The 13,216-nt window shown below is 48.3% G+C and overlaps 1 protein-coding gene across 1 annotated transcript in view; it reads left to right on the plus strand.

The window, feature by feature from the left end:
• MARCHF4 (membrane associated ring-CH-type finger 4) overlaps positions 1-13,216 on the plus strand; it is an 87,614-nt gene that overhangs the window by 58,602 nt on the left and 15,796 nt on the right. The window contains exon 2 of the mRNA XM_053662457.1: positions 8,697-8,852. Within this exon, the coding sequence (XP_053518432.1) occupies positions 8,697-8,852 (156 nt within the window). The remainder of the gene's footprint in view (positions 1-8,696; positions 8,853-13,216) is intronic.

Below are 13,216 nucleotides of genomic sequence, written 5' to 3' on the forward strand. Positions count from 1 at the left end.
TTCTGATTTTAAGATCCTCTGAGTCTCCACAGTAGAGCACCTACAGGCATCAGTAATCTTCCTTATTAAATGCCACTAAGAGAAAACTCAAATACATTACTATGCTTACAGCAGTCTCTCTTAATTTTTACTTAACAAATGCCTCCTCCTCATCAAGGATGGGGTATGAAGAAGGAGTGTGGATGAACTTAAACCCTATCTTATGCCCTGCCCCTACCACATCAGTTAGTACCCAATGAACACTGCTTGGAATTGGGTTCACAGGAGAGGAAAAAGGGGGCAAAGAATTTCTGCCATCATGTTTATAAGGTAATAGGAGAGCCAGCAAGACCATTCATTTATCAAAGCTGGAAAGGTAAGGATCTGATGGACAAGGCTGCGGAGGGTGACAGAGATGCTGTGGGTACAGGCAACCTGATGGAGAGAACTGGTTTCTGAGTCCTACTCTGCCTTTCTCTTATACAAGAACAATCTCTCTGAGAGGTTGTCTGCATATGTAAAACAGGAGAAATAATTATTAGCCTCACTTAATTATTGTGGTAGTAAAAGGTAGAATGTCTATGACAATATTATTAAAACTGTGAAATGCTTATAACATTAGGATTATTAATAAGAAGAGAATGTTATATAAAGCAGGAAGGAAGGATGCTGATCAGTGTTTGAAGTAGGTGAGAAGGTGGGCCTAGAGACAAGAGGATCTGCTTTAACCCATATTCTAACCCCTCACGTATGAAGCAGCATTTACTGAGAGCTTACTGTGTGCCAGGCATAGTGCTAAATATATTGTTACGTCTATATATTCTCCAGTTTCACAGATGAGCTGTTTCATTGTGAAACAGCTATTTCATAGGCCTTATCTGTTTTCATAGAAAAGACCCTCAGTGCTGCCAGCAGTCATTCTTTATTTCTCTACTCCGATCACTCAGTCTCTCCTAGATGACTATTTTATACTAATTCTCAAGAGTCAAATACTTCCTCCCTCACATGCACTTCCAACTCATGGGCATGCTTCATATTTCCCCTGGAAAATAGATGAAATCAAAGGAAACTCACCAAATGTATGGTTAGCCCTCGGCTCTCAACCAACTTGGTTCATCATCTCACCACTTGACAGGGCAGATCATTCCCTTTTTAAAAAATATATATTTTATTGATTATGCCATTACAGTTGTCCCATTCCCCCCTTCATTCCCCTCCACCTTGCACACCCCCTCCCAAGCACATTCCCCACCTTTAGTTCATGTCCATGTGCCATAAGTTCATTAGCTTTTAAATTTCCCATACTATTCTTGTTCCCCCATCTATTTTCTACCTACCATCTATGGTACTTATTCTCTGTACCTTCTCCCCCCTTCTCCTCATCCCACTCCCCTGTTGCTAACCCTCCATGTGATCTCCATTTCTGTGGTTCTGTTCCTGTTCTAGTTGTTTGCTTAGTTTGCTTTTGTTTTAGGTGTGGTTGGTAATAACTGTGAGTTTACTGTCTTTTTACTGTTCATACTTTTAATCTTCTTTTTCTTAGATAAGTCCCTTTAACATTTCACATAATAAGGGCATGGTGATAATGAACTCCTTTAACTTGACCTTATCTGAGAAGCACTTTATCTGCCCTGCCATTCTAAATGAAAGCTTTGCTGGTTAGAGCAATCTTGGATATAGGACCTTGCCTTTCATGACTTGGAATACTTCTTACCAGCTCCTTCTTGCCTGTAAGGTCTCTTTTGAGAAATCTGCTGGCAGTCTGATGGGAACTCCTTTGTAGGTGACTGTCCCCTTATCTTTTGCTGCTTCTAGAATTCTCTTATTTTAATCTTGGCTAATGTAATTATGATATGCCTTGGTGTGTTCCTCATTGGGTCCAAGTTCTTTGGGACTCTCTGAGCTTCCTGGACTTCCTGGAAGACTGTTTCCTTTGCCAGATTGGGGAAGTTCTCCTTTATTATTTGTTCAGATAAGTTTTCCACTTGTTGCTTTTCCTCTTCCCCTTCTGGTACCCCTATAATTCAGATGTTGGAACATTTAAAGATGTCCTGGAGGTTCCTAACCCTCTCCTCATTTTTTTCAATTCTTATTTCTTCCTACTTTTCTGTTTGGTTGTTTCTTTCTTCCTTCTGTTCCACTCCATTGATGTGAGTCCCAGTTTTTTTTCCCATGACTATTGGTTTCCTGTGCATTTTCTTTCATTTCACTTAGTGTAGCCTTCATTTTTTCATCTAATTTGTGACCAAAATCAATCAGTTCTGTGAGCATTCTGATCACCAGTGCTTTAAACTATGCATCTGATAGGTTGGCTATCTCTTGGTCACTTAGATGTATTGGCTCTGGGGCTTTCATCTGTTCTTTCATTTGAGCCATTTGTTTTGGTCTGGTCACACCTGTTACATAGTGAGGGGCGGAGCCTTAGGTGTTCACCTGGGTGGGGTGACCCAGTTGCTGGGTTGTGACGCTGTTTGTGGTGGTGAGGTCAGAGAGGGAACAATGGCGCTTGCTCTGCTCTCTCAGATTTCAGTTCCTTCTGCTGCTTTCCACAAGCAAATTGAGCCCTTCTGGTGCTGGTTCTCAGGTGGGTGGGCTTGTGTTCATTCTAGGGCCCTGTGGGTCTCTCCAAAGGACTCTCCTGTGAGTCTGGGAGTCTCTCCTGGCACCTCAACCCCCACAAGTGTTTTTAAGTGGTGCTTTTAGGCTTCATTTCCTGACACTGGGGCCATGGGTTTATCTGTGGGGACAGTCTGTCTCGCTGCCCCTTTTTGCCTGGTTTATCTGTGTGTGAATGTGTGACCATGGTCAGCCAGCCACCTTGTGCGCCTCACTGGGTCTGGCCATTGCCACCCTGTGCTCAGGGTCTGCCAGCTGCTGCCTGCACACCTGGGTCCACTAGCCACTGCTTTTTCCTGCTGGGACCCCTCTCTGCTGGCAGCTGACTCTGCTCCTCTTACCAGTCTGGATGAATGGTTGTTGGATTTCTGTATAGTTCAATTTTCTGTCAGTCGTTTTTTTTTGTTTCTAAATTTTTGTTGTCCTTAATTTTGGTTGTGTGATGAGGCACAGGTGTCTACCTATGCCTCTATTTTGGCCGGGAGTCCTCATTCCTTTGTTTTTTTTCCTGAAATACATTGTGTTCTTTGTCTTTTGTAACATTCTGTAGTCTTCTCATCTCATTGACTTTCCCTCTCGCCCTTTCCTACTGGTTCTGTCCCATCTTCCAAGCTCTGACATCCTCCAGGGAGCTGCCTTGGTACCTTGCCTCCTTCCTACTTACACTCACTGTTTGGTGATTTCACCCAAGCTTGTGGCTTTAAATGCCATGTGTAGGACAATGACTCTCAAATCTGTATCCTAGCCTGGACCTCTCCCCCAAACTCTAGACTAATACACATTGCAGCTCCTATTTCATGTCTCCACTTAGACTTTAATGAACATCTCAAAGTTGGCATGTGCACAGCTGAGCTTCCAATCTACCCTCTAAACCCTGCCCTTCCCTCAGTTGTCCTCATCTCAGTTGAAAGCAACTCTCCATCCTTCTCATGGCTCAGGTGAAAATCAGCAGCATTCCTGGCTTTTCTCCTCTCATTCACCATATCCAATCCATCTGTAAATCCTAACATCTGTATCTTAGAAACATATTCAAAAACACCATTTCTTGGATTCCGCACTGCTACCATGCTGGTCTAAAATAGCGTCATTGCTTGCCTGGGCCTGGATCACTGCAGCAGCCTTTGGTCTCCTTGCTCAGCCCTTACTTCCTTCTAGTCTATTTTCAATACAGCAGCAGGAGTGATCCCATCAAACCCAGTCAGATTGAGTCATGTCCTCTGCTGAAAATACTCTCATAACTTCCCATCTCATTCACAGTAAATAACCCACTGGCCTCACCTAATTACCACTATTTTTCATCCCCTGTACATCTCTGACCTTATCTCACACTTCTCTTGTCTCATTCATACTACCACAGACACACCAGCCACTTTAGTGTCCCTGGGACATGCCAAGCATGCTTCTGCCCTGGGGTCTTTGTTCCCCCGGCCTGGAATGCTCTGTCCCCAGACACCTGCATGGCTTGCTTCTTAGCATCCTCAGGTCTTCACTCAGATGTCTCCATTTGGTGAAGCCTTCCATAGGCAGTGTATTTAGAATTCCAACTCGCCACCTTCCTGGTATTCCATTTCCCTGCTTATTTTCCTCCATAGCACATGATAGCAGCTTAGGTACTTACTGTTTCCTAATCTTTTTTATTGTCTGTCTCTCCCTCCTAGAGAATTTTGTTTAGTTCCTTTCACTGCTATATTTCTGACACCCATAACAGAACTTAGAATGTACCAGATCAATGTTTAATGAATAAAAGAATGATTGAATCAGGCCCAGAAAGGTTAAGTGGCTCACTCAGGGTCATGCAGATTGTAAGGGCTTGGATATACCCAAGTCTGTCTGAGATTAGAGCCCAAACTCTTACCCACCACACTAGTCTCACTAAAGGAAAAGGCCTCTGAACTATACCCGAAGGCTGGTGTTTCTTTCAGCTCCTTTGCTTTGATCTCCTTAAACTGCACCTTGCAGAGGGCTGGGCTGCCTTTGCCTGGCTCTCCTGGATCTGTTTCTTTCTGCTGCATGGCCGGGATGCCTGGTGTAGGTGCAAGGAGAAGTCTTTGGCTTACCTGCCATGCCATAGCAGCCAGGTCACTGAAGGACTCCAGAAGCAAGTGCTTTCAGATTGAGAGGGGGAAAAATGAAGCAGGCCCAAAATAAACATAAAGAAACCTGTGAATGGAGGAGCTGCCGCTTGCTGTGTCATTGGCAGGAAGGAGACCCCATCCTGTTCTCTTCCCACCATCCAGCTCAGCCACAGCCAAGGGTGGTGGCTCACCTTGACCTGCCTCCTGCCTCTAGAATGACCCCACTTAACCCATCCAAGGGCTCACCCTTTTCTGTTCAGCATCCCCAGGGATGGGAGCCCCCAAACTTTCTCAGTGACCTCATGATAATACAGAGGACAGTCCTGGGCCAGAAGTCAGGAGATCCATGTTCTGGCCACTTACCCACCTCAGAAGGGCAGACTCTTAGTTCTTTAGTTTCAACCTTTCTCTGGGCTCAGTTGACCTTTTACTTAAGGCTTGGCTCCCTTCCTTAACTATTTTTTAAAATTCTCACCCAAAGATATGTTTATTGATTTGAGAGAGAGAGAGAAAGGGAGCAAGAGAGAGACAGAGAGAGAGAGAGAAACATCAATGTGAGCGAGAAACATAGATTGGTTGCTTCCTATATGCGCCATGACCAGGGATTGAATCCATAACATAGGTGTGTACCCTGACCAGGGATCAAATCCAGACCTTTTGGTGTACAGGACAATGCTCCAACCAACTGAGCCACCCAGCCAGGGCAATCCCTTCCTTAACTATTTTGTTGTAGGAAAATCAAGTAGAACTGGAGTAGAAAAAACTATGAAATTAAAATCCTTAGGAAAATTTGAGTTAGAATTGTAATATTTCCACAAGAGGACTTAGCTGTGCGAGGCACTGTGTCCAGCATTTTGTGTGCACGATCTCAGACAAGCCTTATATCCACCCTGGAGAAGGTAAGAGTTGCCAACAATGGAAAGATGAGGAGTCGCAGCCTCAGAGAGGTTAAGAAGCTTGCCCAAGTTTGCACAGCTAGTAAGTGGTGAAGAGGCATTCAAACCTAAGGAGTCTGACTCCAAACACCACACTCTTCCCTCCTATCCCACACAGTGTCTCGTGGGAGCCTGGGATTAGAGAAGACCTGTTTTTTCTCACCTGAGTCATTCTCAGGGCAGTTGCTAGGCCCCAAATCTCAAAGCAGACCATCAAGAAAGTGTGTGGTGCCTTTTGCATTTAATAAGCCCCTTTGATCTGTGGAGTTTGCGGAGCTCCACAGACAAGAGCACAATAATCTTCACAGGCCAAAGGCTGGGGCCTCAGGAGCTTGGCCAGAGGGGCTGGTCCTCTCCCACCTCCTGGGACCCGTCCTGTCAGTGTGCCCATTCTAGGGGGTATGCCGGAGCAGCTCAAATCCCAGAAAAAAACAATGAGAGAATAATTACAAAATGTGGAAAAGGAAACAAGTTTGTATCTTGGTGGAGGGGCCAGAGCTGGGCCAGGGAAGGTGTGGGATCTGGGAAGGAGAGACAGAGAAGAGACCCAGGGGCACAGGTGGGGGAGGGATGGCGTGGAGCAGGTTGCAGAAAGGGAGTGAGCAGACTCGTGTGTTGAGAAGTTCAGAGTCTGATGTCAGAAAGATTTACATTCTGGCCGTGCCACTGGCTAGCTAAGTGACCTTGAGTTGGCCATCAAACCTCTCTCTTCGATAGAGGTCCCTCTTATATTGAGAGATGTTTACCACCTCAGCTTCCATGTTCTACCATGTTAGCCTTTAACAGTTTCCTGCGAAGAACATCATTAAGTCTAACCTGAATCTGTCCAGCTGTTGGCTCATTTCCACTTCTCTTGCTCTTGATGAGGTGCAGGTCTGACCAGTCAAAGACAGTAAAGTATCCAGTTAAGCCCTCTTAGAGCCCTAAACATACCAAAAAAAAAGAAAAAAAAAAGATTGTGACTCTCCTCCCAATATAAGTAATATACTAAAACCATAAAATACAAAACTTGCATGAACACCAAGGTTGAAATAGCTTCTTGCAGGTCTGCTTTTTCCCTAAAATTCTGGATTGCTTCCTTCATCAAAGTTAACTTTTTAAAACAGCTTTGGTGTCCTTGCTTTCTACTCTTTGTGGTACCTGAAAAGTCCCTATTCTGCCTCTTGGGTTGTCCAGTCCTAAGGGAGAGAGTGGGGGGCCAGGAGCTCCAAGGGAAGCTGCACAGCCAGGCACTGGGAGCAGGTCACGCCCCCCACCACCCCCTTCCCAGATAAATACATTGGGAATGGGAGCCCCAGTGGCTCCCATCTAGAGTCATGATAGAAAGCCCAGGTCTTATTATCAGTTGTGGCCCAGCTACACCTGCCCTGTCACATGTCTGCTGCTTGGGAAGCAAGAAGTGCAGCCTTCAGTGTCACCTGGTGCCACTGCCAGGGACCAAGAGTAACGTCTCTTACCTGATCGGCAATTTGACATGGCTGCTTAACAACCCGATTAATCAAATCCAGCTCGCCCTGTTAGAATAAATGAGCCTAAGAAATGCTGCCATGAATAATGAGGGCTTTTGCCTCTCCCCAGCAGCACCTCTCCCCACAGCCCCTCCTCCTGTTCCTTTCCCAGAGACACGCAGTGGCAACCCCATTCCAAGGGCTCTTAGCCTTTCATGGGAGCCAGGAGTGCCCAGTCATTGGCATCTCTGTCTTTCTCTACTCCTCTTCCAGGTGCCACAGCTGCCCACCTGGAGCAAGAGCTGCCCGGGTCCTAGAGGAATACAACCTCTTGTTCATCAGACAGATATGCACACATTCCACTGTCAAAGCTGGGCAGAGTGCCTGCTTTCGGTGCTGAACTAGGTGCTAAGGATACAGAGATGAGTAAGATATTGTCCCTGTGAGGGATAACAGTGTTGTGACCCAGAGGCCAGTGGGTAAATGCTGTGACAGAGGTGTGGGAAGGGCCTGGAGCCACAGAGAAGATGGCCTGTCAACAGTGGAAAAGCAGAGCAGGCATTTTGCCTCCCTGCTTCCCGTTCCCCCAGACTGACCATCCCAGCCACTCCCGGCAAGGCCTGAGGCTGTCCAGAGGGGCCCGGCCAGCCCAACCTCCTCGGGTCCACTGGACTCAAGCCTGGCCCCCTGCCATGCTTCTGTCACTCTGACACCCAGGTGGAGAGGCTTCACAGAGGGGACCTGGGACTCTATGAGCGGGTCTGCAGCATAATGCAAAAGCTCAAGATCAGAGCACTAAACTTGGGCAAAACACTGCACTAGCTGTTAATATTTGAGTATTGGAGATTTTACATGAAAATTGCCACACAGACCTGGCCAGTGTGACTTGGTTGGTTGGAGTGACACTCTGTAACCAAAGGGTTGTGGGTTCAGTTCCCAGTCAGGGCACATACCTAGGTTGCAGGTGTGATCCCTGGTCTGGGCTCATAGGAGCCTCAGCCTGGGCGGGTACAGGAGACAACCAGTCCATGTTTCTATCTTACATCGATGCTTCTCTCCTCTTTCCCTTCCTCTCTCTCTAAAAGCAATGAAAAGAATGTCCTCAGGTGAGGACAGAAAAATTGCCACATGGATTTCCATGTCTACAGCTGGCTGGAGCTGAGTGGCCATCCCTTTAACTTAAGTCTGTGCCTTCCAATTTGTCCCATTTTCCACCAGCTAGTTTCTGTCACTTGTGTTGCCTATCTAACCTTGAGAGCATTTGAACTTGAGACCCCTGACTGAGTTTTTAAAGAGAAGGCAGCTGAGGCTGACACCCCCTTCAGATGGCAAAAGGCTTCCCTAGGAATCCACTCACTCATTTTCACAGAAGCCCTAGGATGTAGGCAGCACCGAATGGGACCCAGGGCCTAGAACTGTTAGCTGAGTTCCCTGAAGTTGCCTGGCTTCCACAGCGGGGAGACTGGAGTCTTCTCTGTGGGGTCCGGTGTCTTCCAACAAAGCCCGTGGTTTGATTTTGGTGGCGTGCTCTGGCCTGCCCACACCTGCCCCCTACAGCCAGCCTGCCCCCCTCCCCCCCCGCCCCGCCCCCCGCCTGTCAGCCAGACTCTGGGCCTCACCACCCTGTGCCTTTCTCCCTGCAGGGGGAGCTGCTGAGCCCGTGCCGCTGCGACGGCTCTGTCAAGTGTACCCACCAGCCTTGCCTCATCAAGTGGATCAGCGAACGGGGCTGCTGGAGCTGTGAGCTATGCTACTACAAGTACCACGTCATTGCCATAAGCACAAAGAATCCTCTGCAGGTACAACCAGGGGCTGCGTGCTGGCTGGGGGCGCTGGGGTGCTGGGACCTGCGGTCTCCCACAGTCCTGGCTTTCTGGTGGGAGGACCATGTCCCCTTAGGGTCAGGGACGTTTGGAGAAAAGGCATGAGATGGGTTAGGTGGATAAGACCACAGATGATATTTGGACAAGGAAAGTTGAAATAACTTTTGTGGGTTTTTTCTCAAGCTTCAGCAAGGAGAGGAGAAGGGAATGCAGAAAGAGAGAGAAATAGATATAGAAGGAAAGAAGTGTGGAGAGTCAGATGGAAGAGAGAATAAGAGGTGGGTGGATGGATGGATGGAAGCAGAAAGGACAGGAAAAGAAAAAGGAAGGATGAAGGGAGGAAGGAAAAAGGAAAAGAAGAAAGAAAGGAAGGAAGGAAGGAAGACCAGAGGGCAGAAGAGGGCAGGATGGGAAAAAAGACAGAGGGCGGAGCGAGGAGCAAGACTGAGATGAAGCCAAGGGTGGGGAAAGGAAGAAGAGGAGAGGAGGCACAAAGGCACTTCCCACACCTTAATGTGCATGCACTTCACCTTGTCACAGCGCAGACAGGATTCAGGAGTCTGGGGAAGGGCCTGAGCTTCTGCATTCTTGATAAGCTGTCAGGTGATGGGGGTGATACGGATGCTGCTGGTTCACAGATCACCCTTCTTGTGACAAGGGACCAGAGAAGAAGAGAGAAGAGACAGGAGAGGGAGGCAGAGGAAAAGAGAAGGGCAATCACGAAGAAGGAAAAGGGGAGAGGCTACTATGAAGGGCTAGGGCAGGGGGAGCCAGGGCTCAGGATGGCAGGGGTGGGGGGGGCCTGCCAGGCAGATTCAGACAGGGCTGAACCTGTGAGCACTGAGGGGTCCCCTACCTCATCCCCCACACCCCGCCCTGACACACCCAACACCCCAGAGGAGCCAGCGGGCCCTGTACCGCCTCATGTATCCTCCAACCCAAACAGCTTTCCCTTGGAGGCCCACGCATATAGAGAGCACTCGGCTGCTGACATACCTCCACCTACGCACAGTCAGCCAGTTAAGCTGCCATGTAACCTATTAACCATCAGGCTAGTGAGGATGGGAACCTGAACGGCTGGGCTGCACGGTTGTTTCACTCCTCCTCTCTGAGGCGGAGGAGAGAGCTGATCCCGCAAGCCCAGGAGGGCAGGGGGTTTGGTGGTGATGGCAGGGTGGGGTCTCTGCATGAGGGGGCGGGGCCACCTGAAAACGCGGAGCTGCAGTGTCCAGGGCATTTTATTGTAGATAAAATTACACACTATGCAATTTTGCACGGGGCACTGCATCCCCCCAACCCCTCCAGGCACTTTAGCCATCCTGGTGGTGTACCGAGGGGTCAGAACAAGAGGTGCCTCTCCCCCTGCCGGTCCGTCTTTAGTCATTCATTTCAAATCTTGCAGCGTCTTAAAATAGCAATGTCACGAGACAGCTGACTGCAGGCCCTGGGTGCATTAACTCTCCCCTGCCTCCTCAGCTGACTCAAGCCTGGGAGAACGGGCAGAGTCAAACCTACCCGTCTACCCCTAAGTGCCCCTTTGGCTCACAACGGGCACCGGCCCTTGACTCATAAAATGGAAAACCGTTTATGGATAGCTCTTTCCTGGGGTGTGAGTGAGAGAGGAGGGGAAGGTTATTCTAATCTCATTAGTACAGTAAGCAAATGGCAGTGTCGACGAAACTGATCTACTAATTTATTGTTAGGTTACTACTATGTTACTTTTGGAAGTGCAGCAGTGCATGCTCAGTACACGCCACTTCACTTTTGCAGACAGCGCCAGACGAAGGCAGTCGTTTGGACTGGCAGCAGTGCTGTATGGTTGTGGCCCAAACCGTCCCACTTGTGTGTGGGCCCCATGGGCCCAGCCAAGTATGAAGCAGCTGCCTGCTGAGCCTCAGGGGGGCAACTTCCACCCCCATAGCCCAGCCAGACCACCTGCGAGGGGGCAGAGTAATAGGTGGGGGGCCCAGGGCTGCCTGTGCTCAGTGTGGGGAGGTTTCTTCCAGGCCTCGTACGAAGTCGTGAGAAACAGTGGCTGTGACAGCATGTTATCTCGGTGACTGCAAGCTCAGGGTCTAGCAGGAGGAGTCTCAGTGTGGCCCTGTGGTCTCAACTTCGTGGCTGTCTCGGCTATACCTGAAATGCAATTAGATTAACGTTTGCTGCTTACTGGGGGCTAGCCGCTGTTCTAAGTATTCATATACATCATCTCAGTTAATATTGAAAACAACCCAGTGCAGGGGGTACTGTTAGTATTCCCAATTTACAGATGAAAGAGCGGAGGCACAGAAGGGTCAGCATTGTGCTCGGGGTTACCCTGGTGGAGCAGGGTTGCATCCAAGGGGCCTAATTCCTGCGTCAGGCCCTTAAAGCTTACCCTACAGTGCACAGCACTGCGTTTGCTGAGTATGGTTACCTTCAGGAAGACCCCACCCCCACATGCCTAACTGTATTTTTGATGAAACATAATAAAGAATAGAAACAATGGCAGCCCATACACTTCAAAGCACTGATTAGAGAGTTATTTAACTCTCATAATACTCTAGGAAGTGAGACCAATTATTTCCACTTTTACAAAAGAGAAACTTGAGTCTTTATGATGTATTGGACTTCTCCTAGGTCACACTCCCCAAGTTGGGGCAGAGCTCAGCTAGAATTGGGTCACCAGTGCTGTGCTCAGTGCTCCTTGTTATAAGGAAGGAAGCGGCCAGGCAGGCCTCGAGCTCCTCCCCCTCGGTCGGTGCATTCATTGTGGGGCAGAACACAGAGAATATCAAGACACTGCGCACAGAATCTGTCCTGGAGCTAAGCTCCAGGATGTCTGGCGGTGGCAGAACCTGGAACTTGTGGGGCCCTTCTCGCCTTCCCAGCCTCTCTTTGAGATGTCAGTCTCTTGTTCTCGGCTCTCTCCTTGCACTTCTGCTCCTGACGCTGCTTGCGGGGCCTCCCATGGGACAGACAGGAGGAGAGCCTTGACGGTGGCCCCCGCACCCGGTCCTTGCTCATGGTGCTTCAGATTGTGGTCAGGGGCCCTGTTTAGTTTCCATAGGTGGCTTGGGGGCTGGTAAAAAGGGCTTTAGGAATTAGGGGGACCTTTCTGTGCCCCTGGATTTGGGATTTTTGAAGTCTGGAGCACAAGAAAGTGAGGGTTATTGATAACTTCACCGCAGCGACAAAGCGCTCAGTCAGAAACCCTCTTCACAGACAGTGGGGCGGGCTCTGGAAAAAGCATTTGTCTTGTGTGAGCAAAGTCTGTAGGATCAGTCTATCTTCTGGAAAAATCCCTTGTGTGTAACCCTAGGCTGAGGGAAGCAGTGGAAAATTTAAAGGCCCAATTACCTGTAATGGGACGCTATCTGTATAATTAAATGTAAAGGCTGATGTCCTATATCTAGACTAAAAGTGAAATGTTTTCCAATGGTTACAGTTCCCTGCGGGCCATTGGTCAGTCTGAGCTAGAGCGAGAATCAGGGCTCCCATCCCGGCCATTTAACACAGAGCGAGGGCTCACTGTTGGCAGATGGAAGGCAGCCTTTCCTCCAGTGCAGGTGGAAATGCTTTGGGGGCTGTTTTCCACAAGGTGTTACACAAATTCCTACAATTAGGAGACTGCCCTACCCTTCACCTTCCCCAGCGTTCTCTTTGTAAAACTGTTCAACTTCACTGCCTAAAATTGTTCGAAACGTAGTGTTTACTCTTAGGATAAAGTAAAAAATCTGTGCATATTCTTCAAGATTCCACACGATCTTTCCTTCTTATATTTCCAGCTTTCTCACCCCACAGTCTCTTTGGTCTCTCTGCTCCACTCACTGGCCTTCTTCCGGGGTTTCATACTCACAGTGCCTTTGCTCACATTCTCTCCTGTGCCCAGACTGCTCACCCCTCCTGCCTTCCCCTAGTAAACTCCTACTCAGCTCAAGCATCACTTCCTCTGGGAAGTCAAAGCCCCATGTCATAGACTTTCACAGTGCTGTGTACCTCCCTTTCTTACTCCTGATAAATTACATTTGTAAGTAATTATATGGTCGTCCGTTTTCTAAATTGTAAGCTCCATAAGAGCAGAAATCTTATATGTTTTTGCTTACTACTTTGTCTCTTGCACCTAGCAGAGCAGTTGGCACGTGGAGAATACTCAGTACTTATTTACTGAATGACAGCGTGACTAGATCCCAAGCTAATTCCCAACTCCAGCCTCATTTAGGCCTCTGTTCCCTAGGTCAGCCATAGAAGAGCAGAATTTCTGAATTCAAGCTTACCCACACCTATAACCCATCCATCAATACTGCTATTGGTATAATACTTCTTCCACTGAAAAATGAGATCTCAGTGTTCATATATAG

This window comes from Artibeus jamaicensis, unplaced genomic scaffold, assembly GCF_021234435.1.
Source record: "Artibeus jamaicensis isolate MK-2021 breed Jamaican fruit bat unplaced genomic scaffold, CSHL_Jam_final contig_1015, whole genome shotgun sequence".
NCBI classification, from domain to species: domain Eukaryota; kingdom Metazoa; phylum Chordata; class Mammalia; order Chiroptera; family Phyllostomidae; genus Artibeus; species Artibeus jamaicensis.